General features: G+C 46.5%; 1 protein-coding gene and 1 pseudogene across 1 annotated transcript in view; one reads left to right on the plus strand and one right to left on the minus strand.

Annotated features, from left to right (window-relative positions):
* The window catches only part of LOC119165064 (regulator of chromosome condensation-like), a 35,343-nt gene extending 9,546 nt beyond the window's left edge, over positions 1–25,797 (plus strand). Inside the window, exons 5-8 of the mRNA XM_075873685.1 lie at positions 1,485–1,662; positions 6,377–6,569; positions 21,120–21,337; positions 25,313–25,797. Of these exons, the coding sequence (XP_075729800.1) occupies positions 1,485–1,662; positions 6,377–6,569; positions 21,120–21,337; positions 25,313–25,470 (747 nt within the window). The 3' untranslated portion in view covers positions 25,471–25,797. The remainder of the gene's footprint in view (positions 1–1,484; positions 1,663–6,376; positions 6,570–21,119; positions 21,338–25,312) is intronic.
* LOC142771809 (uncharacterized) lies at positions 15,068–16,391 on the minus strand (annotated as a pseudogene).
* Positions 25,798–26,682: the final 885 nt, after the last annotated feature.

Here is a 26,682-nt window from a genome sequence, read left to right on the forward strand (position 1 = left end):
GCAGCAGTTAATCTGTTTGTGGCTGTTTTTTTTCTTTTTTTTATTGGGATATGCACAGCACTGTTTTGCTGCTTTATGTGACAACGGCGCCCAGGTCCTTGTCGGGAAGAGTTAGTGTAAAAGTTTTGTAATGAGTTCGCAGATTTGTTAAATGGAACTGTTGCCTGAATAGAACAACTGCTTCTGACTAGATCAGTTTAGTTCTTGCATTCTGCACCCCTTTTCATAATCTCAGCGAACGAAACTCCTGTTAAACATACTTTACTGTCCCTTTCAGGTTTTATTTAATGAAAGTCTACTGTACACCCCAAGGGTGCCCCAATTTTGAAATATAGTGACATATTTTTGTTGGCTGCCATGCACATGCTTCTTTGTTTTAAGGGGGCAGACTGGTCTTTAGGACCAAAAAGTGTCAAAAAAAATATTTTTTTTAAAAATTGGCATATTTGGTTTCTGCAAGTATTTTTCTATCTCTCTGCAAGTTTTCACACTCCAGGAAATGGTAAGTTTTTTTGTCATGTCATTCTAACTGTCCAGATTCTTAATGCTGTTAACATGCAGAACCTGGGAAAAAAAGGGGAATCGAGTTTGAGGCTTCTTTATAATTTGCCGGCGCTTGTGCTAGAAGCTTTGCTACAAATTAATGAGCGCCTTTTTAGAATTACAAAACATGCACACCGTGATTGCTGCTTTTGGAATAAGCTGTGCGTTTTCAGTTTTTTCCATTTTTCTCGAAAAAGTAAATTTACGACTGTTCAATTTTGAGGCCTCAATATCTCTGCATCTAGGGCAGGTACAACAATAATTTTTTGCAGTGGAAATCTGTATGTGTAGAATGCTAGTATGAGAGCAGAATTTAGAGCACAAGCCTTTTCAATTAATTACTCATCAAAATTGTTACACAATCTCAACTGCTTTCCAAAATAGATAGTTCATTTTGCTGTAATATAACCAAGAAAAGCCTAAAAACAAAAAAAGCTCTTGCATGCTTTCAATCAATAGTCATTAGTCTATGTTGGCATATCTTAAATATTACTTTTAATTAAGCACTTTTTTTCTATGGCTGTTTTTAACAATAGGGGTGAACTTAAGTTATCTCGGGAACAAGATGAGTTACAGGAAAACTAATTAAATATTTCAAATGAGCAGAAAAAAACTGCATAATGCTGTGCAGTTTGATCAAGATCACTGAAGAAATAAACAAGAAAACGTCCAAGACCAGTCTGCCTCTTTAATGCCGCATGTTGTCACAAGGTCACATGCCGACTGCTTGCTATCAACATGACATGGTTTTTTTGACAGGAAAGTGGCAAGCACCTATTTTTAAGTAAACACAATACCAGTTAATGGTTTATTGTATGACTGAGCGACGGCCTGAAGTGCGCAACTGTTTTTGGAGTGTAGCTGAACTGAGGCAGGATGTTGTTCACTTGTTGATATGCTTGGAAATCACTTGAAACCCGCATTTCTCGCACTGCCCCCAGATTGCCTCTGGCAGTGACCACGTGGCGATGCTGACGGCGAAGGGCGACTTGCTAACCATGGGTTGCGGTGAGCAGGGGCAGCTGGGACGGCTGCCCACCCGGACTGCTCCGCGCCGAGCGTGCGCCGCCGCACAAGAGCTGCTCAAGCCAACCAAAGCCTACATACCCAAACCCAAAGGTTAGCCAATTGTTCAGTAATGTAGCTTGCTGGGTGAGTTGGTTCATACTGTTCGGCAGAGAAAGTCGGCAAAAGTAAAGCGGGATGCGGCGAACAACCGCCAGACAAGACAGACGCCGGTACTACAATTAAATGTTTATTGAACAAAGCCCACAACGCTGTGTGAGTGATCCCTCAGCTTTCCTGGCAGACAAAGAATTCATGTTTCCAGATACATTAAAATCTCGATATAACGAACTTCAGGGGGCCGCTGCAATTTGCTCATTTTGAAATGCCGTTACAGTGAAAGCCCAAAAACTAACCGTAAATACTTATTTTCCTCCGACCAAACCAACTTACCTTTACGACGTTGGGTTCTTGAACTCGTTTTTTATGAAAAAACAACAAAACAAATGCACCAGTGAACAAAAAAAAATGCACGTTTACTTTAAAGAAGTCCGATTTTTTTTTTTTTTTTTTAAACGTGCAGCACAAACTTTGCAGCGCTAGAGCCTCCAGCCCATCTACATTCCTGTGGTGCGACTTGGTTCTTTGGTCACAACAGCCTGCCTTTTGCCTTCCAGTTGCTGATGAATACTGTATTTACTCACATAATTCTCGCACTTTTTTTGGCGGAAAACCGATGCAAAGTTGGGGGGTGCGAGAATTACGCAGGAAAACTTTCTACGAAAATGTACAGAGCGAAAAAGAAAATGAAGAGGCCTCAAATCGAGATTCTCGCGCCAGCAACTAACAGCAAGCTTCGGGAAGTACTAATTAAAACTTACCTCAACAATAAAAGCACGGGTTAAACACAAGGCAAGATTTATGAGACACAAAAAGTGGAAGCAAATAGTCGAGAATTAGAATACAATACGCAAAGCTTATGGGCGTTTCGGGCCTAGCGGTAGCAATCGTCGCTCAACAGGAGCCCTCAAAAGGTAAGTGTAGGACATCAGTATTTGGCTGATGGCTATTTAACAGAACCATTCGCAGGTTCCTTCCGAAGAAATTAAGTTTACTGTCAATCCCAGTCTTAGGCACACGGCAGGCCCAACGTGTCTTGGTGGCTATCAGCTGCCATCACCAGTAGCAAACACAAAACTCGTAGACTCTGAAGGACCTAACGGCGGCGCTGTTGTCGTTGTTTAGTACATGATCTATCACTTTCAACCTGAAAGCAGCCGTGTAGATTCAGTATCGCCCCATAACGTGACAAGATTGCAGACACAACCTACAAAACACACCGCAACGCGCACTTGCCACTTTGGCTTGGCTTGGATTGGATTGAATCTCCATGCAATAATAGCACGCTTGAAGCTTAATAGATGGCGCCAGATAGCGCCCACGATCATCATTAGTTGCTGGGGTGCCTCGCCGCGGTGGTCTAGTGGCTAAGGTACTCGTACTCGGCTGCTGACCCGCAGGTCGCAAGTTCGAATCCCGGCTGCGGCGGCTGCATTTCCGATGGAGGCGGAAATAATGTAGGTTCGTGTGCTCAGTTTTGGGTGCGCATTAAAAAACCCCAGGTGGTCGAAATTTCCGGAGCCCTCCACTACGGCGTCTCTCATAATCCTATTAGGTTTTGGGACGTTAAACCCCACATATCAATCAATCAGTGGCTGGAACGAGCAGACAACATTATTGTGGCACTTTTCGGGGGTGTGAAAGCTTTGAGGGAAAAAAATTTGTATTTTTGTTGGGCGATGTGGGAGGTGCGAGAATTATGCGAGTGCGAGGATTACGCGAGTGAATACGGTATCCACTTTCTCTCTTAGCGAAAACTGCTTGCTCCGCTTCTTCGTCGCAAGCAGAAATGAACTCATTTGTAGTACGTAGCACCGCAGCGCTATGCCGACTTGCTTTACTCTCACTCTGCCTCGCTTACCTTGCCCTCCTGTGTTGCCCTCGCCTCTGTGCTTGTAAACCTCAGCGTCGGCGTTTCAACAAAAAGAAAAGAAAGTTGGCCTTTCGTTTTTTTTCCCTCCGCATTGTCGTGCGTCTTCTGAGAAGCAAGGTGTCAGTTCCCTTTGTCGTCTGCTTGCATACCACTTCGGTGGTCGCGAGGGATTTCAGAACGTGAGTCCGTAGTACTGAAGGGTTGTTATTATGACGGGGAACTAAATTAACACTTGTTATTCTGAAAAGTTCAGTATTCTGAAATATGTACTAGTGAAATAATTTTACATGGAAACTATAAGCAGTCGGCGCGGGGTTCTTTAAAAGTTAGTTAATCTAAAAAGTTCGTTCGTGTGAGGTTCGTTCTACCGAGATTTCACTGTACAGGAAACCTCTGTGATGACTTTCGTGGGGTCACCAAAAATACTGTATTTATATCGCCACTAAACTTGGACAATTAGTGTGAGTAAAAAAGAAAGCCTGTGTGCACTTTCATTTATTATAGTGAAAGTTTTGTATGGCTAGAACAAAGAATTTGTCCTCACCCTCTAAACTTCTGCATCAGCGTCATTGACGTCATTCTCTACGTCGGTTAGCAGTATCATTAAGTTCTACCCATGGTCGTACCCAACGATGCCTTCCATGGTGAACACATGCTTGGAGGGGGCTGTGATGCAGGCGGAGAAGCGTCACCGTGGCAATAGTGCAAACTTGTTTGCAGAAGCCAACATCCCCTTTCGGTAGGAGTTCCTCCAGTGGCACCTCGCCTGTGACGATCCTGTTCAGTGCACATTTGCCATGCACTCAGTGAGCCACACGGTGCTGTTCGACGACAGCCGTGAACTCAACTCATCATGTCGATGCCCAAATCACCTGTAACCATTGCTCCCACTAAAGGGCAGGTTCCCCTGTCGCTACTTGACAAAGAACATGCCAAGGAGTTGTCACTTTCGTCGATATACTTTTGCCATCCGTGGAAAATCGCAAGTTCGCACGCCACACCCTTCGCCAAAGGAACATGCGAGATCTGATGCTCGGACCTTCAAGACATGGAACCGGCTCACGTCTTGTGCGTGGCCATGAAAGTGATTCGGTTCAACATCGTCGAAAAGATCGTCACATTGCATAGTTACGAGCACCATGCGTCACTTGCCAGCAACTCTAGTGTGTGACGACTTCGTGAGAGATAAGCTTAACCGAGACACAATGTTCATGCGTGGAGCCCTGAACATACCGTATTTACTCGCGTAATCCTCGCACTCGCATAATTCTCGCACCCCCCACATCACCCAAGAAAGATACGATTTCTTTTTCCTCGAGTAATTATCGCACCCCAGAAAACTGCCGCAACAATGTCGTCTGCTCGTTCCAGCCACTGATGATGATAGGGCACGCCATTTGGTGCCATCTGTAACACAGTGTCGCTCGCATGTGAAACAGGCTTAAGACTGGGATTGATGGTAAACTTTGTTTCGTCAGAAGGCAACTGCGGACGATTCTGTTTAATGGCCGTCAGCTCAATACAGACGTTCTACGCTTACCTTTTGCGGACCCCTGCTGAGCGACGAACGCCAACAAGCTTAGCGTACAATATTCTAATTTTCAACTATTTGCTTGTGCCTTTTGTGTCTCAAATAAATCTTGGTTTGTGTTGAACCTGTGCTTTTATTGTTGAGGTAAGTTTTAATTAGTACTTCTCAAAGTTTGCTGTTACTTGCTGGCATGAGAATCCAGATTTGCGGTCACTTTTTTCTTATTTGCTCTGTACGTTGTCGTGGAAAGTTTCCCCGAGTAATTATCGCACCCCCCAAAATCAGTTTTCCGCCAAAAAAGGTGCGAGGATTATGTGAGTAAGTACGGTAAATAGTGTTACATATAATCGTTTGTAACAAACTCTCAGGTGTAACAAAGTATTTTCGGGACAGATGTGACTTTGTTGTAATGAGGTTCGAGCATATTCTTGATTTACTGTTTATAAGCTCAACTATCAAGCCTTGATATTAGGCCAGAACATATTTGAACCTCTGTCCTTTGCTATTATCCTCTTATCACAGTGGTGTTTAGAATATGTTTTTTTTAAATACTATACGGCCGGGCTTGCATGATAGGGAGGTTTTTTTCCTGCGCAAATCGAAAAGTTGGCAGTTGTGTTCGTCCCAAACAATCATGTGTGTTGACGTTGCAAGGCCTCGCTCCTTTGCAGAGACCGTCAACTGCTTTTCTGGTCCTGTCCAAAGCCCCGCCGCGGATGTCTAGTGGCTAAGGCACTCCGCTGCTGACCCGCAGGTTGCGGGTTTGAATCCTGGCTGCGGCGGCTAAATTTCCGATGGAGGCGGAAATGTTGTATCGTGTGCTCAGATTTGGGTGCACGTTAAAGAACCCCAGGTGGTCGAAATTTCCGGAGCCCTTCACTACGGTGTCTCTCATAATCATATGGTGGTTTTGAGACGTTAAACCCCACATATCAATCAATGGTCCTGTCCAAATACAAGCTAATGACTTGGGTTGTGTGGCAGGGACTCTGTAAGCTCTGTACAATCACACTGCTTCATGTTTCAAAGCGTTGAAACGGGAAAGAAAATGGTCTAATGAGAGCTCTGAGGGGGAGGGGGGTTGGAAGAAGTGGAGGTGGCTTCTTTCGGTTTACTGCTTGTGCAGTGTGCCAGGATATCCGTTCGCTTTATTGCCTGGGCCCGCCTGCTGCCTAATTTGAACATTTTTATAGTCCCCTTTGAGTTCCAGTTAACAAGTTTTTACTGTGTTTGCCTTGACTGTTCCTTTAGATCAATACGTGTTCGCTCTTCACTGCTGAGATGTGGTCTGGCATTGTGTCCAGGTTGCAAGACCCGGGCCTTTGACAGGGTTTGGGCTGCTGCTTACGCCACGTTTGTGCGGCTGCGCGAGACTGGCCGTCTGTATGGCTGTGGTCTCAACAACTACCACCAGATGGGAGCGCAGGCGCAGAGTTCGAGCGAAAGCAGCACAGTCATCTCCGTGCCCCAGCCACTGACCTCGTGCGATGGGCACAGGTGGGTCTTTCGCTCTGTGCAGTAACTCCCAGTTATGACAGACAGGCAGGCTTACTGTGCAAAAGTATCGCAGTATTAGTTGTAAAACTACACTATACTCAGTACCCAAGCTTGCTGCATTAATGGAGCACTTGTCTTGGTCTCCGTTGTTAGCGCTGTTCTGGCAGTGCATCGCATGCGACCAACCACACCATGCCGACAAACACACTAGTATCAAGTTTTCTTTTTGTGTTTTGCTCAGTTCATTGTGGCCTTCATCCAAGAATCCAGTGACATAGATATGTAGTCTCCTTTTTCATGTGTGATAGTGCACCACACTTGGGAGAAATCTGCAATAGGTTACATAGTCACGTACAGTAGCTTTCCTTCGAAGGCCAAGACATCGAGCATTGCTGTCATTGGCCATAAGAGCTACAAGCACGGTGGCCCAGTAAGCGTGGGAATGGTTATTAGATTTATGCAAGTTTGTCTTAACTAGGCTTTGTTGCCTCCAGTGGTTCATCAATTTTGGGCTTTTATCATTTTTGACGGAATACAGTAAAAGCTTGTTAATGCGGCACCTGTTAATTCGGATAATTCGGACGGCTCTCTTGGTCCCGGCCAATGTGCATGTTAATCTATGGGACCAAACCTTCGTTATTTCGTCGGAATGCGGCTCCGCATCGCTTAATTCGGACAAATGCTGATGGCTGCTGCTACACAAAAGTGTGATAAAGCAGCGCTGGCACCACTGGAGTGAAACCGAAACCTGAGTGGCATCCCCGTCATCATCAACTAGTGGGGGCGATCGCAGCGTCACCGAACGTCGGCGTCTTCTTTCTTCTCCAATCAGCGCCTCCGACGCCATTTTCCCTTGTGTTGTCGTGTCCGAACCATCTCTTCTTGCGGAGTTCTCTTTTTCTTCCATTGTGACCGTATTTGCATGCCACAACCATCGTGCGCTACAGTGATGGCAACGCCGAAAAAGCGGCAGAACTACAACGCGAAGAACTTAGCGACTAAAGTGGAAATTTTGGAAGCACTGAAGAACGGCGAATCGCGACAGCAGGTTATTACCAAGTACAACGTGAAGCGGGGCACGTTGGGAACGCACGTGAAAAATGAACAACAGATTCGACAAGCTTTCGAAAGCGAGAAGTTTCATGCCTCTAGAAAGTGAGTGAGTGAAACAACTTTATTGACGATCCGGCATAAAGAGGGAAGAGGTAGGGGAATTAAAGCGAGACACTAGCGTGCTCGGACGTCCCGGAGCAGCATCCTACTCTTGTCAAACCCGTGGGGGCGCCGCTTTCGGCCGCTGGCGTTCCTGGATGCTAAGCACGTGCTGGATCACGTCTCTTTGGTTGCCTGGCTCTCGGCTGATGATTTTGCTGCTTATGGCAGCTGGCATTACTTCTTGGTTACCCGGGGGTGGTGCACAGTCCCAGAGGAGGTGTCTCTGGGTGGCTCGCGCCTTCTTGCAGTGTTGGCATACATCAGTGGTGTAAACCTCCGGGCAAACGTGCTTTGCCCAGACGGGGGTCCATATGGCTTGTACTTGCAACTGCCGTAGTGTGGCTGCTTCTCTGCGTTGTAGGTCTCGGTGAGGCGGTGGGTAGAGGCGTCTGCTTGTTCTGTATCACTGCAGAACGTCAGCGTAGGTTGTGATAAAATACTCTCCATCTTCGGCATCGGGTCGTTGCGGCTCCGAGGAATGCGTGGACAGGGACCCGCGGCTAGTTAGCGCATGTGTCTCTGTATCTGCCTCCTCGTTGCGGTTCGGGCCCACGTCCAGCTCCCCGGCGTGCGCAGGGAACCACTTGATGGTAACGTTGGTGTCCGGTCTTGCTATAGTTGAACATACTCTTGCAGTGCTTCCATGGACGTTGTTTGTAGCAAAGTTGACTATTGCCGTCTTTGAGTCGCTGAGGACCGTGCGGCAATCCGGGATCGCTAGTGCCAGTGCGATTGCAAACTCCTCGGCTTGCGTGGGCGACTTGCACTGTATGCTTCCCGACGTTGTGAGTACTCCAGTGTCTGCTGCGATGACTGCTGCTGCGTACGTGTTTGGCCGGTGGGAATACTTCGCCATGTCCACGTAGTACGCGCGCGGATCGTTGGCGTGACCTTTTGTGAGGGCCGTGGCTCTCGCCGTTCTTCTTTCTTGGTGTACTTGCGGATGCATGTGCTTCGGTAAGGCTGGGACTCTCAGTCTTTGGAGAACGTCCCGGGGTAGCTGCTTAGCTACCTCTGGAGTCGTCGCTGGCGCGTTGATTCTGATGCGTTGTAGTATTGTTCTTCCCGTCCTCGTCTGGGACAGGCGGTGATACTGTGCCGTTCACTGGGCTTCTGCGATTTCTTCCAGCGTGTTGTGAACTCCCAACGCGAGCATGCGTTCCGTGTTGGTGTGGGAGTACAAGCCCAGGGCCGTCTTGTACGCCTTTCTGATCATCTCGTCAATCTTGATCTTCTCCGCCGCTTTCCAATTGTGGAACGACGCTACGTAAGAGATGTGGCTGACTGCAAACGACTGGGTGAGTCGTAGTAGACTGTCTTCTCGCATGCCCTGGTACCGCGTGGCCACGTTCTTGAGTAGGCGAGTGGCCAGCGAGAGCTTTGTGTGGAGCTTCTGTACCGTCACGTTGTTGCGGTTCAAGTCCTGGAGGTGCAGCCCCAAAACTCTGAGCGTCTGCACGTGCGGTATTGGCGTTCCGTCTTGGGTTACCACGTTGATGTTCTGCGTTGTCGGGCGTCGCGCACTTCGCGGTGAGATCACTAGCAGTTCCCACTTGGTTGGTGAACATTTGAGTCCGGTGGGTCGTAGGTGTTCTTCTACAGCAGCGACGGCTTCTTGGAGGGCTGCCTCGATCTGGCTGTCGCTTCCTCCCGTTGACCAGAGCGTGATGTCGTCTGCGTAGATCATGTACTTGACGTTTCTAACGTGTTCCAATCATGCCTCTAGAAAGCGGTTGCGAACCACAGCTCATCCCCAGCTCGAAGAAGCTTTGCTCTGGTGGATTACTGACTGTCGCAACGCGCATCTGCCTTTGAGCGGACCTCTCATCATGGCGCAAGGTGAGAAGTACGCTGCAATGATGAACATTGAATCGTTCAAAGCGTCAGAAAGGTGGTTTGCGAGCTTTCGAGAGAGACACGAACTTGTCTTCAGGAGTGTGTGCGGCGAAAAGGCCAGTCTGGACGAAAGCGTGACCACCGAGTGGAGAAATGTGAAGCTGCTGGAGCACATCGCCGCATATGAACCACGTGACGTGTTCAATGCAGATGAAACTGCTCTAGTTTTCAGAGCTCTGCTTGACAAGATGGTGACTTTCAAAGGGGACGCGTGCATTGGTGGCAAGAAGTGCAAGCAAAGGATAACTGTGCTTCTTGCCGCCAATATGACTGGCACGGAGTGCTTGCCACTACTTGTCGTCGGGAAGGCGCTTAAGCCACGTTGTTTTAAGAACGTCAAAAGCCTTCCTGTCGAGTACAGAGCGAACAGGAAGGCATGGATGACCTCGGACATTTTTCGCGGCTGGTGCAGCAGTTGGACCGGCACTTCACGTCGAAGGACCGCAAGATAATTATGGTTGTTGACAACTGCAGTGCCCATAACTGTACAGTCGAACTGAAGAGCATCAAAGTAGTTTTTTTGCCACCCAACACTACGTCTGCTCTTCAACTGATGGACCAGGGTATCATTCACTACGTGAAGTTGAAGTACCGCAAGCACCTGCTAGAGCGAATGATCCTATGCTCAGAAGCTGGAAAGTTGTATCAAGTGGACTTACTCGGCGCAGTGCACATCATCGCCCACGTGTGGAAAAGCACTCAACCGCAAGTCATCGCCAACTCTTTTCGGCACAGCGGTTTTGTGAGGCCCAAGCATGCACAGTAGCTAACGATGACATCGAGGAGGTGTCATCGTCACCTCCCGAACCGATGAGTACACCGATGGTGACTGCCCGACTTTCGATGCTGTCCTTCCCACAGATGTGGCCTTTCAGGACTACATCGCGATTGATCATGGTGTCGCCACGAGTGGTCTCCTGACTGATCAAGAGATTATTAATGATGTCACGGGTGCCCATGAAGACCACGATTCTGACGAAGAATCATGCGAGGAGAGACAGCCGCGACCTCATCGCACCTCACGGGAAGTCTCGGAGGCGCTGCTAATATTAGAGGACGCTTGCCTGAACACTCCCGACAGCTTGCGTGCTGTTGGCCATTTGGAACAGTTAAGAAAAACTGTGATGCCAGCTGGAATCTGCGTGAAAACGCAGACATTTACAAAATACTTCAACAAATAAAGGTATGCCTCTGCAGCTTGATTTTAAATGGTATTTTCCCTGTTCATTCGTTAATTCGGCATTCGGTTAATTCGGACAGTTTTTCCGGTCCCGTGAAATCCGAATTAATGAGCTTTTACTGTATTGCATTCCAAGGGGCACATGTCGCATCAGTTATGTACGTATGTCTCGTGTATGTGTTTATGAAAATTGGATTGACTGTAAGTTGCGGGACCCTGAATTGGAACCCTGATGAGTGGAGCTGTGCCAAGAGCAAAATTTTGGCTGCGAAGCGAATTCGAGTGTAGAAGTGCAAGTGCAAATCGAGTAGAATACTTTTGGAATATTTCTCGAACATTTTTCTAATACTTCGTAATGAAATTTCAGAAAGAAAGTTGGAGAGGATCACTTAGCATATTCTTATGAAAGAGCAACATGAAAGTTTCTTTTCGCTAGGTTGTTAAAGCACTCGCATTGATGGTGCTCCACGGTTGTCTTATCAAGAATGAGGCAATGCAGTGGCCAAATTGTACTCAAGTACATGATTTGGTGCAATCAGAGTCTTGCTGACAACAACTAACGCATTAAAGGCAAAGATGCGAATCGCTGAGCCTCTCCTCCTTTCTCAACTTCTGTGGAAGCCCAACTGGTGTGGCGGACGAGGGTGTGCTCCCTCTATGTCCAGAGTTCCAAATCTGCCTCGTAGACGTCAATATATAAAATCTGAAACTTGAGAGGCCAAAAACCTTCAGTGTCCGATTTTTCGGACTTCCTGGCCAAATTTCAGGTAAAAAAACAGCATTAATTGATTCCCCACCTCTGCGACATCCGTCATCTCAATGTTTGAACCAGCATTTGCTGAAGTCACTACATTTGCGACTGTAGCAGAGCTTGAAAGGCAGCTTTTCTGCAATACGAGAATACAATGAGGTGATGCATATTGAAAATCTGAAAGGTCAGCTTTCAATCGGAATTGTGTATCGCATGTTGACTGGTATTTTTTGACGGTACTGTTCATTGGTCTTAAAAAAGTTTGACCTCAGTTGAGCCTGAAAGGCAGCTTTGCCGCAATACGATGGTGTGTTGAGGTGAAACATGATGAAAATTTGAACGGGTCATTTTCAATCGAACGGTGTCTGTATTTGTCTTCGGGAAGTTCGAACTGTTCCGAATAGTGAAATTCCCGTGCGAATCGAATCGGATAGCGAACAAGCGCGATGTCGTTGACAGCAAAGTTCAGCTTCGTCTCGTACACCGGGGCCATGAGTGATAATAGGCCTAGTCATAAGCTCAAGCAGTAAGCTTGGTTGCCCTGTGTGTGGCTGCCGGTGCCTCATGTTTCAAAGTACGCCATGCTCGATTGCGAGTACAGAGTCGTCCTGCAATGGTCTTCGTTGGGAATGTCTGAAGCATGGTGTTAGATATAGAGAGGTGAGTCAACGGAGGCGGCCGGTGTGGTGAGTTAACGCCCGCATTTCCGATTGCCGCGACAGATGGCGCTCGCGCACTGCGGGCCATAGCGGGCCGCTTCGGCGGCTGGGGGCGGCCGCGAGGAATGCGCGGCGAGGGTTCGAGCGCGTGAAAAATGAACATGTTCTGGCGGCCCGGCCAGTTCATTGAACTTGATTCAAATGCCACAAGAGTAGCAGTGCAATGTATTGTGAACAGAATGTTTCAAGTGTTGTCTGCTTTTCAGGAACTAAATCGCTTGATGCGCGATCAGTCACAACATAGCGCAAGCGCGTGTTCGCAATGCAATGAAAGTCTAGGATTCCTACCGAACGCAAACATCAGCATTGCGGGTAATTACGAGCGTTTCGAGAACGTGTTGTAAATAAGTGAGATCCGAGTAAGCCTTTATCTTCGGCTGTAGCGAGGTATCATTGGTACGCACACTCTTAGCTTGATTTCTGCAGCCAGTGAAGTAGGCTAAATCGTTCCTCATTCTTGCAGTTAAAGTACAACTTCAGACATAATGAAAACAAGTGAAGACAAGTTTTATTAAACTATTTACAGCAGTGGATTGAGGTGCATGAAAGAAATGAAGAACGGCGTGCCTCATAATCATAAGGTGTTCTTGGCACGTAAAACCCCCAAAACAGCAACGAACAATCAGTCGCCTGTACGGAAAATGGGCATTACACCAGCTTGGATTTCTTTCTGAGCTCTCGGGTTTTGTTTGCCCGTTCGTGCGCTTTTTGTTTGCAGTATTGCCTCATTCTCATTGAAATATAATAATGCAATATCTGGGGGATTATGTCGGTCTTGTGAACAGCACACGGAAATGCGAAATGAAAGTTATCCATAACCTCATTCAGAGTTTGCTCGTAAGCAAACTTGCTCGCAGAGTACTTCTGAAAGCAAGTTTCTGTGGCGCAAACCAGATTAAACACGTTGGTGGTAGGTTGCAGCAGGTTTCCACGAGTCTTGCAGTTTACAAAAGCAGATTCGGGCTTCTCTGAGGTTGTTGTCTGTGATACAAGCCCCAGCTTACATTGAGAGCAAACCGTTTGCCTCAGAAGCTTCCTACACAAATACCCCGTTACATAATAAACAATATAATCTTCCACAGTCGCACTTGTGAACACATGAGCAAACGCCTCTTCGCACTCTACATCTGCATCAACCAGACCATCAAGCTTTCGCTTCAGCTCCTCAAGTTTCGTTTCTTGCTCACAATCCACTTGAAAGGCTGATGTGAAATCCGAGAGCGCCAGAAATTGAGGTTCGTTTGCATTCTGGACCTCACAATTCCCAAATTTTGGCGGCTTAATTAAGCTGTATATGGACAGCATGTTGTAAAGCTGTAAGAAAGTCGGCATCGACGGATGCTCGTTCTGACCAGCAGCTTGGCGAATTATTCCAAAAAATCTCTCGAGCACATCCTGATTAAACTTGGCTGTTAGAACGTAGTTAAAACCACAAGTCTCAAGAAGATACTTCGAAAGCTGAATTGCAGACAGGATTGTCACACGCAAGCCCTCAGCTGCCGACTCTCAAAAAGTCCTCGCGTGATATTGTGCCAGAAACAAGCTCCCTCTCCCACGTGTTCAACCAATGCAGAGAGGAAGCTAGGACCCTCAAATCTTTACCGCCTTGTCTCAGTCCGTCCTTTGGATGACTTCGGTTAAGTGCATCAAACAAGTAATTCATTCTTAGCGTAAAATCTACAGTGGCTTTCACATCTTGCAGACCTCACGCTCCTCTGCTTGAGTAGTATTCAAGGCCCTTAGCTACACTCCTGCTGAACACTTGTGTGGCCAATTTGACTCTCATTTTCTCGGTGCTAGATGGGTTCATGTGTGAGAAGGTGAGTTTTGGACAACCCCTCAGGTAACCAGGAAGCTTGCTGTTCTCAACATACAGCTTGTCGTAGTGTGCCCACATTACGCGCCCCACGTTAGTCCGCAACACCTTCTGTTTCAGGAGGCGGTTTCTCACACATTTGACCAAATGTGGTGCATCAGAAAACACATATACACTGCGCTTATCGTCCAAAAGGTGAACGAATGAGTTTTTTGTGCACTTTAGTTCTCCACTTACACAGAACTGCTTCCACATAGCCCTATTGGTTGCAGCACCATCACACACAATGGCATCGACGAATACTCCTGCATCCTCAAGCAGCACAATAGCTTTCACTACCAGCTGTGCGAGGACTGTCCCTCTTGTTGGTCCTTTGCTTGCGAACACAGCGACTGGCTGAGAGTAACTATCACCAAACGCACGAAAAGTGAACACCAGTCCATGATCCGCAAGTTCATCCGAAGAGTTTGCCGCTTCACCGAAGTCCGCAAATCCAGCATACGTCATTGTCTTAGCGCTCACTCTCATCTCTTTCCTTACTTGAATTTCATCGAAAACCAATATGCCATGACGCTTCGAGCATGACTTTGTGGCTATCTTCTTCTTGAAGGCCGAAAAAAAAACGAGTGTCAAATCCACATTTGACCCGAAGCATTGACAGGTACTTCCGCACCGTGGTCACACAAGGTAGCGGCAAGATCTCATTGTCTCTTAGAAAAGAGTACCCAGATGGGTACCCAGATGGGCAAAAGCAAGCATATCAATATCCAATGCTGAGTGTACCGTCTGTTGTTCTTGCTTCGGCATTTGGCAGCCGACACACATTCCTTAATTAATTCCACTTGAGGTGCAGGCAGCTTCAGTGCCCCCAGTTTTTCGTTAAGCACTTCCATAGACATGCTTTGCATCTTTGCTTGGGCCTGCTTCATCTCTTCCCTAAGAACCTTCACACGTTTCAACAAGCGTTATTTGGACCTTTTCAGCGCATTCCTTGCTCTGCGGAAAGCAAGCATTCTGTCACTACTTGGTACAGATGAGAAGCGGTAGCGCTTGGTCGGTTTCGTTCCGTTTCTTTTGTCCATCTCCCTCTTCTGGCGAATCCGGAGTGTGTCAGATAAACTTGAGCACCACTTGCATGTGCTGTTCCCACGAACAAGAAGGGGCACTTTTTGTGTCGCCACCGATTGCATGCATCGACAGATGCGCTCTCTGGATGTGCCAGCGGATACACACTTGTCTTTGGCCCTCCGCCACATATGAGTATCTCATGCTAGCTTTGCAGAAAAGTCTTGACATCTTCTGTAGTAGCAACGTCATCCCGGATGTGAAACGCGTCGACTGATACGCGCCTTCCCATCACAGATACAGACACCTGCATGTTCTGGTCAATGTCAACAACCTTTGTTGTGACCAAATGACTGCTCTCTGTAGAAGTGGCGGCGTCTGTGCTCAGTTCGCGCACCTTTGGACTTGTGCTCCACTTCATCTCAGTAAAAGCAACGTTGCGGATTCCATCCGTGTCCCACCTGTGATAGCCCCATGATATGGACGGAAGAACTACGGAGGCTGATTGCTCGAACAAGTTGTTGAAAACTTGTTGACGAAACCCTTCGGCAGACGGAATGACTTCCGGGGCGCCAACCTCGAACGGAGCCGCATCGGTGCTTTCAGTGGATGAAGGTCCTGCATGATCAAGGCCACTGACCTTGGGATCATCTGCTTCTTCGGCTTTCTCGGTACTATCTGCCGGATGAAAGCGCTTTTGCCTAGGAACGCCGGCAGGCTGCCTGACCACTGGTCTCTTCCGATGTTTTACCAGTTTGGAGAGGTATGCTGGACAATCGGGAAATATCTACAGCACTGCGTCGTCAGATAGGCATGCTCGGCGTGGGGTACTCACAAGGACGTTCCCGTTGTACTCAGCCGTCCAGGTCTTTGAGACAAAGCGGGGCTCGAAATGTCTCTCGCACACGTGGTCCGACGCTTTAAGGATCCGATCCTTCCGCGGAATGGCATGTCTCCAAAGTTTCAGGCGAGCTTCGTCTTTCGGGGCCGAAAATAGAGAAAACTTTTGCTCGCAGGACTTGTAACCGGTATTACACCGTGGTACAAAGCACTTTCTTCCCATTGTCGAAAGACATACATGAGCTGCCAAGTCGAAAACACGACCAACAGTGAAACGCGCGCGCGCGCCAGAGGAGAACTTGCAGCGAGCGCGGCCCGCACATGGCCCGCAGTGCGCCACCGCCCTCTCTCGGAGGGCGCGTGAACTACGGTCGTTAACTCGATGCACGCGCTCCTTTCGGGAAGCGGCGCGTTCAGTCACCTTATATATCTAACACCATGGTCTGAAGTGCTGATCCAGAACCTTTAACTGCAGGTCCCACAAGTCCGTGATGCGCATCTTCAATGTTCCCGACGAGCTGTCAAACTAAAGTTTAATTATATTCTAAATGATCGTTGACCTGTCAACACAGAACGAGTGCAGATGTGTCACTGAGCACTGCTGACACAAGTAACTCCAACGCGTGCGTAAGCACCACGCTACGCTCTCTCAAAGTGAGCATCAGACAGATGAGGAGGCGTGCTGGAGCAACATGGTGGACGAAGCCAATCGGAGGCATTGAAACAAAGTTTTGTTTTTTGTAAACTTGTTTTTGAAAAGGGGAGTTGGCTGAAGTGGGAAACTTCAAGACGGAAAAATGCTCTTTCTGGTGAGCCCGAAATGGCAGTGCCCAGTTAAGCCAATGCGGAGCTACAGTAAAACCTCGTTCATTCGAAATCCCGCCTAATTCGAAGGATTTCTGTGGTCCCGTATTTTTCAATGTAAGTTAGAGTGGATAATTTGAAGCAACGGCGTGTATCAGTCCGGTTAATTCGAAAACATTGGTTGCCATGTTCCAGATCCCGATTTCGCCGTGAATCCATGGAAACGACGGCCATTAATTGTCACAAGGCAATGCTACGTATCGATACTAATGAGTGGCAGCTGAAGCAACCCAGTCTCGCTACTTGCGCAAAAAAAAAAAAAAAAACGGTCTCGTGGTCAACCAAAACGTGCGCCAGCGGAAAACGAGCCATGCTTCACTGCAACACAGTGGTGACACGCGGGCAGCTTATTGCATGTTTCTCGCAATGTCAGCGGGTCATGGTTTACCCATTCTTTCTGGGATTGTAAAGAAATTAATAGAGAACAGTTTAGCAGAAATTGCGATGTATGCGAACCTCCAATTGCTGGTTGCTCCAGCGATTCGCGTCTTTGCACTGCTGGCGGAGTTCATGCCAGCAACACCTACTTCGAAAACTAAGTTCGAAAGTTTCAAAGATCATTTTTTTTACATCCAAACACATCGTGAGCTTCGTCATAATGGCAATTATTAAATTCATAATTATAATAGAAAGAATGGTCGCATCATGACGTGCTGACGCAGCAAGGAGCAGGCGACATGCTGCCCGCATGTTACTACTGTGTTGCAGTGAAGATGTCTTGTTTTTTGCATGCGCACATTGCAGTTGATCGCGACCACGTTTTCTTTTTTTTTTGTGTTTTTTTGGTGGCAGCAGCAAAATACACCGTTCCTCTATGTTCGCGGCAAAATAAAAACCAGGTATTGCTGCATAACGTAACCTTTGGAGCTGCAAGCAAGCCAGCACAGCAAACAACGAGCACCGATTACTTTGTATAGTCCTACCGTAATTACTCGAATCTGAAGCGCACCTTTTTTCCGGTTAAGCGAGTTTATAAATCGCATGCGTGTTAGAATCGAGTACGAAAAAAAAAAAATGAATACGGTCATTCTACTGCCATCGGCATTTCCAAAATGGCCGCCCCCTACGTGCTTGGGCATGGCGCGCCGGCCATTTCTGCCTATGTTTTTATCATGTGCGGCACTTCGTACGTGTGCTGAGGAGTTCGTCATCTTGTAGTGCATTAGCATCGACGGCGTGGAAGGGCCGACTCCAAAAACTCGAGTGCATCACGGTGCTTCTTTTAAAAGAAAAGTCATCGCGTGTGCGGAAACGGACGAAAATCCGGCTGCATCGCAGTCGTTCGGAGTTCCCGAAATGTGCGTGCGGGACTGGCGGAAACAAAAGCAGAAGATTGTTGACAGCAAAGCTTCACGCAAAGGCTTCAGTGAACCACAGCAGGGTCGGTTTCCGCAAATTAAAGAGCTGCTCGGCGAGTATGTGCTTGAGCAGCGAGCGGCACAGCGGCTCATGATGACAGAACTGCTCCAGGTGCGGGCTATGCAATTAGCCTTAGAAAAAGGACTAATGCAGAGCCAGTTTAAAGCGAGCAGGTGCTGGCTAACTAACTTTATGAAGAGGAAAGGCTTTTCCCTCTAAAGGGGAACGGGCATGTGCGAAAAGTTTTGCGGAGGAGTACGATGAAAAGCTTCACAGTTTTCAGAGGTTCGTCCTAAACTTGCAGCACAACAACGGCTTGGGCAAATCGGGAATGCCGATCAGACGCCTCTTTACTTCGACATGCCTGGCACCACAGCCGTCGAGAAGAAGGGGGGAAGCAAGTTCGCGTGCTGACATCGGTCCACGGTAAAACTACAGTGACGGCAATGCTCTGTTACACGTCAGATGGGCACACGCTTCGCCCGTACCTCATATTTAAATGGAAGACTCTCCCGAAAGGAGTTTTTTTTTTTTTTTTTTTTCGAGTGGTGTGATCGTGCGGGCCAGCGAGGAAAATGGGTGCGCGTTGCAATCGATGTCTTACGTTTTTTTTTTCTTCGTCGTGGAAATCAGGTGCGCGTTACAATCGAGGGCCCGGTAGAATCGAGTAAATACAGTAAGTTCCTTGCATCAGGTATGTTCTTGTATGTTCTGTTAATGCGGAAACCCGATTAATTTGAAGCTTTCTCGCGGCCCCAGTGACTTTGAATTAACGAGGTTTTACTGTGTAAATCTTTAGATTTTAATTGAGGATATGCTTTGGGATTCTCTGCAACTCTTTTTTTGATATTTTGTATTAATTATTATGTTTTGTTATTTTGTAGGTATTAAAAAAATTTCAAAAATATTACAAAACTAATCGTTTCAGTTTGCACTCACACATAATTATTTCAATTTGCTTTGCATAAAAAATGTTGCTATTCACACAACTCTACTTTAAAGCCATGAAATTAGATCACAGAAGCACATGAACTGCCCAACTAATAAATTTTCTTTTCTGAGAAGGCATACTATCCCTGTCTCACTATATTTTTCTAATCTTCAACCTAGGGACACACAAGTTATATTTTGCATTCCTGAATAATTTGATCAGCATTACAGTCAAGCAAAAAGAGTGATTTTTATTTCATTTATTTATTTATTTATGTTGCACGGTATCTGAGGGTTGTAAATGGAGAGCAGGCATAAAATTGTGTTGTATCACCGAGGGTTTAATGCGCTATTTCTACGGAAATGTGACCAAGCTGATTTGTCATGAAAAAATGCGCAAAACCAGGGGATGAATAATCAAGGTTTCACCCCATAACCACTAGATTTTGCAAAGCCACAAGCTTTAAAACCAGTGAGTGTAAGCATACTTTTTCTAGTAGCCATTGCCATCTTTCCATTATGACAACTTCTGTTGGAAACTCTGTGAACTATTGGTGTCACTCGGTGTATTTATGGCATTATTTCGTAATTTTATGGTGATCTATTTTATGGTGCTTTAATGATTTTATGGACTGCTGACGTGAGGGTTGTCGGATTGAATCCCAGCCACGGGGCTGCATTGCGATGGAGGTGAAACGCTTAAGGCCCATGTACTTAAAGGGACACTAAAGAGCGAAACGATTTCTTGCATACCAGTAAAGTACAATTTCACAATCTTTAACGCATCACTTTCACCGCGACACGATGCCTGGTAAGTGAGAAAATGCTCGAAGAGAAAATGCGGATGGAGATGCCACGTTGAGATTTCCGCACCAAGCACCGTGACATCATAAATTTTGAAGGCATCTGCTTGGTCCTACATAGCGTGTATTTGATAAAAATGAGTGACATTTGCATCTGTGGGGGCCATCTAGCTAGCATACGAAGTTTCAGAGAATTTCATGCCACTATCATGAGAATATGAAAAACGCGTTTTGAGATTTTTGACTTCATGGCTGTACATTTTGGCGCGAAACCCAAACTTGAAACTTCAATCTTGGTTTTCTCCGCTAATAATGAACTTACGATATTGAAATATATGACAGAGTGCTCAGAATGCAGTTTGTCAATCTAAACCAAGTCGTCGTTTTACCAAGTGTTCCTTTTAAACTTAGGTGCTCGTTAAGTAAACCCTAAGTGGTCAATACTTCTAGAGCCCTCCACTATGGCATCTTTTATAATCATATCCTGGTTTTAGGACCTAAAACCCTAACAATTATTATTGTTTCATTATTAAGAAGTCTGCAGTTCGTGCATTGTTCCGCAGTGACGTAGGTGACATCAACCTGGGAAGTGCAGGTGACATGTTTATCCATGTGAACACGTGTTTACATGTTGTCGCTCTTTTGAAGGTTTCTACTTGCTACGGACCTGTTGCTCATAGAGTTTCTTAAAAATAACTATAGGAAACTTTGGCCCTGCGATCGTTGGGCACCATGGGAATGATGGGTAGTGCACAAGCTTTCCTAGTCATCGTGCTTGTAGGCTTCGGATGTATTCGTGGCTTCGTTTTACAACTGTTTCGAGTAAAAGAACACACGGTTGTGAACTTCGTCACGTGATTTGAATCGGTGAGCCTAAAAGGTTGACGAGGTGAAGTGCAACTGCTGAACACTTGCCGATTGTCGTGTCTTGAGAAAGCGGCTCCAGGCCATGCGAAGCCAGAGCCGAAAGAGCGAGGATTTCACAAATCTATGTACTACCCATCGTTCCCATGCCGGCTGAAGCGCCTCGCGTTGCTGCTCCCATGGACACTAGCGCCACATTTCCCTCTAGTGTATTCATAGGAGACTCTATTGTGTTGCTGCTGCTGCAGGTGGAAGCTCGTGAGTGGTGGCCAGCACCACACGCTGCTCCTCAGCGAGGAAGGGGCGGTCTTCTCTCTGGGCCGCAAGGAGTACGGCCGGCTTGGCCTCGGGGAGTCCAGCCCGGCCGGCAACAACGACCAGGACAAACCTGCCCCAGTGCCTGGCCTCTCCGACTGTGTGGACGTCTCGTGTGGAGAGGCAGTTTCGTATGCCATTGATCGAGAAGGTGGGTCGACGTTGCACCTTGTTGGGCACAAATGTATTTTTTTGTAGGCCTGTGTGAATAGTAAAAAAAAAATGTAGTTTTGAAGCTATTGGCGATTTGGTTGAATAATTTCGAAATGAACTTAAGTTGCATATATCACAAATTATAATATGGGCATCGTTTTCATGACCCAATAAATGCGCACAATATTTTTTAGAAAGTTTAAACGTGGCATTGGCACTATTTGTGCTACAAAGGAAGCGGAAGCAACTGAATAATAGCAGGGTCTGACATTCGGTAGAATGCAAGTGATAACCTTTAAGATATGTTGTTTTAAAATTTACTATACCTAGAGCATATAAGCTGTTACGAACAAGTTTTAAACTTGAAAAAATGACGAATCGATGCGAGCGTAAAATATCCGTTTAATCTCAAAGCGGGGGCTTCGCGGCAGTGAGCATTTCCCCTGGATAGGTGTTTTCACGGTGCAGTACCCCTCCACTGCAGTGTAACCACCTTTAGAAAGGTTACATGGGGACTAATATACAGTTACAGTCGAGCCCACATATAACGGCCCCACTTAAAACGAACAATATCCGCGTGACCATGAAAATATACATTGGTTCAATGGCACAAAATCGCACTTACAACGAACGTCTACGAACGCCACTGATCGGTTACAGCGAACGGAGCCGGCTGTCTGCTGACTTCCCGGGAAACCGATTTGTACCACCGATCAGGCATTGGCGAGGTACCCATACATTCTTATTGTTAAACGCCGACCCTGCCTCCGCGCCCCTCTAGTTGCCACTCTCCCCGACTGTTTTATGTTACCCACCCCTCCGTCCTTTGTCTCCCTGCTACTCTGAACACCCTGCATCGCCAGACGAGGCCCGTGTTTTTACACTGCCACCGATCTTTCAAAGACTGGTCGGCCATCTACCGTTTCTGATCGCTGGTAGTGTCGTTGGCGTCGCCGGCCTAGAGTGACCAGACCATTTGCCCACATCGTCGGCCACCGACTGTATCCGATAGTCTGCGTCTAGTGCATGCGCGTACGCTACCCCACCGACTCTGATAACTTGCGATTCGTTTCGTGTTTAGGACTCACTTCAAACTCAACTCAGCATGCCTTCGGCGTGCGTGCGGAAGCGTGAAAAGGGCTGTTAATTTGCGCGGAACGAATCGCGAAATATCGAATTCAGTGAGGCCACGCAAACCCGCCCACGCAACGAAACGATTTTTTGACCACGGCCGCCGATTCCTCGAACACCACCGCGCGCACCGATTGAGGCGGCCATGCACTCTTTACAAGTTTTTCTACATGCATGTTTTGTGGACCTATCAAGCAAGCTACCCAACCTGCCTCCTTCCCGTGTGTTTTGATTTTCAAGGTCGCCCTCCCGCCGCATCCTCCCCTCTCTTTATCGCAACTCCTTGCCCTTCTCTCGCAAGTCTGCTCACCCCTCTTGATCACAACCCCTTTGCCCGTCTCTACCCCTCTGCGACGCCCGCCACGCTGGCTCGAATTAGTTTCGTTTTCTGACTGGAAACAGCCCCAGAGCTGTTCCACGCGTTCTGTCATGTGTGTCGCTTGTGCGTGTCTTGCTCACTCTTGTTGTGCTTGTGTGGTCATGATGGCCGATGGGAGGACTAGCACGCTTTTTTCGTGCCGCTCAGCAAAATGTCGAAAGGGTGACTGCTTGGCTTGAGCGTAATCCGCGCGTTAGGTGCCGCGTTGCGGAGCGCTTGCTCATAACTGTTGACAAAGCGGCAGCCAACTTGCCGCTTTGGGCGTCCCGGTATTCAGCTGTGGAGATGGTGAATATTTCATGGGCGGCGGTGATGACTACATGCGCGTGGAGCTGTTTTTGTGAGGCCGACTTCGTCATTGTCGGGCCCGATGTCGAGCGTGAAGCTTCCAAACAGGTCCACTGCGGCAGTGATTTGTGGCAGCGCGTCGTCGACTCCGACCTGGGAGAGCTGGTGGGACATCTATTGCGCTGGTTTAATTACGGCCGATGATGATGCCGACACTGCGGAACCGTGCTCGGATTAGGGCATAGTGAATTAAGTACGTGGCGAGAGCGATTTGGAGAAATCGCATTGCAATAACGACGAAACTTTGGAGCTAGTGCCTCATGCAGCATATGCCACGGGCCTCGGCGAACGAGCATTCTGCCGTTTTAAGTGAACTCGAGACTGCCCATATCGCTTCTGTTCTTCTAAACGCGTACATCACGGACTTTTTGGGTAAAAAAAAGTTTGTTTTCACTCGCAACTTTTTTTAAAAGCTGTGTTTCATTTACTACGAACTTGGGGATACAGCGAACTGATGCCACATCACGCTCAGGTTCGTTATAAGCGAGCTCGACTGTGTTAGTTTATTTCGAATGCTTCGAAACACAATAACTTCAATTCCAATTGAAGCGAAATCGAATACTGTAGTATTAGTTCGAACATCTAAAGCGCTTCAATATTCGCACAAGCCTAGTCTTTATTTGGCTAGGTTGGCAAAAGCGCACGCCTAGTTAGCATTGCCTCGGTTGCAGTCGGTATATGCTGCGCAGCAACCACGTAAGGTCACAGTGTAGGATGGCAGATTCTCCTCGGCAACCTAGCCAAACGAAACCCTTTCATGTTTCATCTCGTGCAAATGCATTCAAACCTCATTATAACAAAGTAGTAGCGTACAACAACATGAGTTCGTTATTTCCAAAAATTTGTTATAAAGGTTTCTCCTGACACCGTTTTTTGCAAAACTATTTTTCATATACAGTATACACTCAGTAAATAAAACCTGAAGAAAGCAGGAAAATATGTTCCGCTTAACAGGATTTTTGATTACTGAGAGATAGATGACCATGGGTGCAAAATACGAGAACAAAACCATTCTTGTTGGAAACAATTGTTCCATTTACCAGATTTCCGTTTACTGAGAGTATAGTGTACTTTGTTATTACTGATATTTCTTTATACCTGTGTTTGTTATAATAGAGGTGTGATTGTATGCTTGTGGTTTTCCCTCTCTTTTGGCATTTATATTACAGGAACAAGTCTCGAAATGTGGCTGGGAATTAACAGGAGATGTTTCTTTTTCATTTTTATGTTTATGCACTGGCTAGTTTGTGTGGTATAATCAGTAAATTATGTAATTAAGTAGAGTATCATGAAGAGATTGAAGGACTGCCGAATGGGTCAGGGAGCAAATAGCGGTTGCAGATATCCTAATTGACAATCAAGCAAAATGAACGGACCTGTACCTGTTTTAATGTATAGAACAGACAACAGGTAGCCAGTAAAAGCAACATGTTGGCTGCCACAGGATAAGAAAAGCGGTTGAGGAAAGCAGAAAGTTGGGTGGAGCGACAAAATCGAGAAGTTCGGCGAGATAAATTCATATCGGATCGAACAGGATAGGTTAAACTAAATATCATTTGTAGAGGCCTCCGCCTTGCGATGGACTGAGACAGGCCGAGAATGATGATGATGACTAGTGGCAGTCGGAAGCAACCCTGTGGTGTGCCATAGTCGTGTGAGAGAGCCACAAGGGATTCTGCTCTTTGCTGGTATTGCACTCAAACCTTGTTATGACGAATTCGGATGTAACGAAATATTGGTTATAACAAAGTTAATGAAAAATTGTCTTGCAATATATACTTTAATGATGAGTTTTGGGACATAATGAATTTATTTTCATGTGAGATGCAACTTTGTTATAGTAATGATGTTTGAGTGTAGTGTGCGCTCGGCAAAAGAAAGGCGTCGTGATGTTGCTGTACAAGTGCCATAACACCCGCTAGTGTTCTGGCGGGCCTTGAAGTTATTTTAGACCTGGCTGAGGGGATTTAACTGTTTGGGTGAAGTTGCAAAAGTATTTGTCTCTTTCTGGCGTGGAAGGGGGGCAGGGGGTGCCTGGATTTTCGCAATTTCTCTATTTTTCTGGCCCGCGAAATGGGACGTTGGCCGTACATATTTTTGCGCTTCAATTTGCAGGACGCTTGCACTCCTGGGGCTTTGGCACAAACGGCCAGCTCGGCCACGGCGGTGACGATGACCTCTTCGAACCGAAGGCGGTAGCGGGGAAGTTCGCTGGCAAAAAAGCGCTGGTTGTTTCCGGAGGTGGCCAACACGCTGTCATACTCGCCTCATGATATAGGCCGTAACTTTTTTAGGGAAAAAAACAATTGTTACTTTACATTGTCATATTTTTTTTATTATATGATTGACGCAGGCAAAACACTGAATAGTGAAGGACACAACGCAAATAAAGACAAGGGCACTTCGAGTAAACAACACACAGAGCGCTGACGCATTTCCTTCCTGCGTGCTCGTCGTTATTTGCGCTGAATGTCTCACTATGCTATACCAACATGCCCAAGTTCGCTCTACTGACAACATTAAAGGCTTTTAGAGGTTGGACATCAGCATCTGGTTGTTGCTACAGAGTATTACGAAATAAATTGACGTGCCTAGATTAATGTGCCTTTAGCACGGTGGTGACATCTGTGCAATCACGCTAAACACATCGCCGTTACCTCGGCATCTGTGTGTCGCTCTTTCGCTCGGCACAAGGCTGTGGATTTGAGCCTCGTTGGGTGAAGCGTTGCCGGATGATGGTTTAGACTTGTAGGTCTGGCTCGTTAGTGTTCAAAGGCCCACATTTATGAGCCGAGTTTGAAAACTGGCACACCAGTAGTTTCAAAATGTCTTAGTCACGTCTGTATGGAGAAACAAAAAAAAGGTTTTTAATAATTAAGCACTGGCCATGGATGCAAACGCTGTGTTGAGCGATGTATATTGTGGTAAACAACCTGATCACTCTGTACTAAGAAGTTTGTTTCCTTGGTGAGTTTTATCAGTTTTGCGAGATGTACACTCAAAGCTCATTATCACAACGTATATCTTACACGAAAATAAGTTTGTTATATCCAAAAATTCGTTATAAATGTATGTCTCTAACACTATATTGTAAGGCTGTTTTTCATTTACTTCGTCATAAGTGATATTTTGCTATATCTGGGTTTGTTATATTGAGGTCCGAGTGTATTCTATTTGGTAATGAAACAAGACAAACGTTTATGGGAATCAATGAAAAAAAGTTGTTAAAATACAGAACATCTCGAGAGCTAACGTTTCAACAGGTGGACTTGTCTTCGTCATGGCAGCTACGGCTTTTCTTAGCATTGTGTGTGTATATCTTTTCCCTCTGTGCCAACTTAAAGGCCAACTCCGGCGATTTTTTGACCATGTCAAGGTTATGGTGTTTCTGAAATGTTCCAGAGACACTCTTGTCACAAGCCCAATAGCTGAAATGCTCAGGAAATTCGAAAATAATTTTTGATAAGCAAAAATGTGCAATACCG

This window comes from Rhipicephalus microplus, chromosome 9 (genome assembly GCF_043290135.1).
Source record: "Rhipicephalus microplus isolate Deutch F79 chromosome 9, USDA_Rmic, whole genome shotgun sequence".
NCBI classification, from domain to species: domain Eukaryota; kingdom Metazoa; phylum Arthropoda; class Arachnida; order Ixodida; family Ixodidae; genus Rhipicephalus; species Rhipicephalus microplus.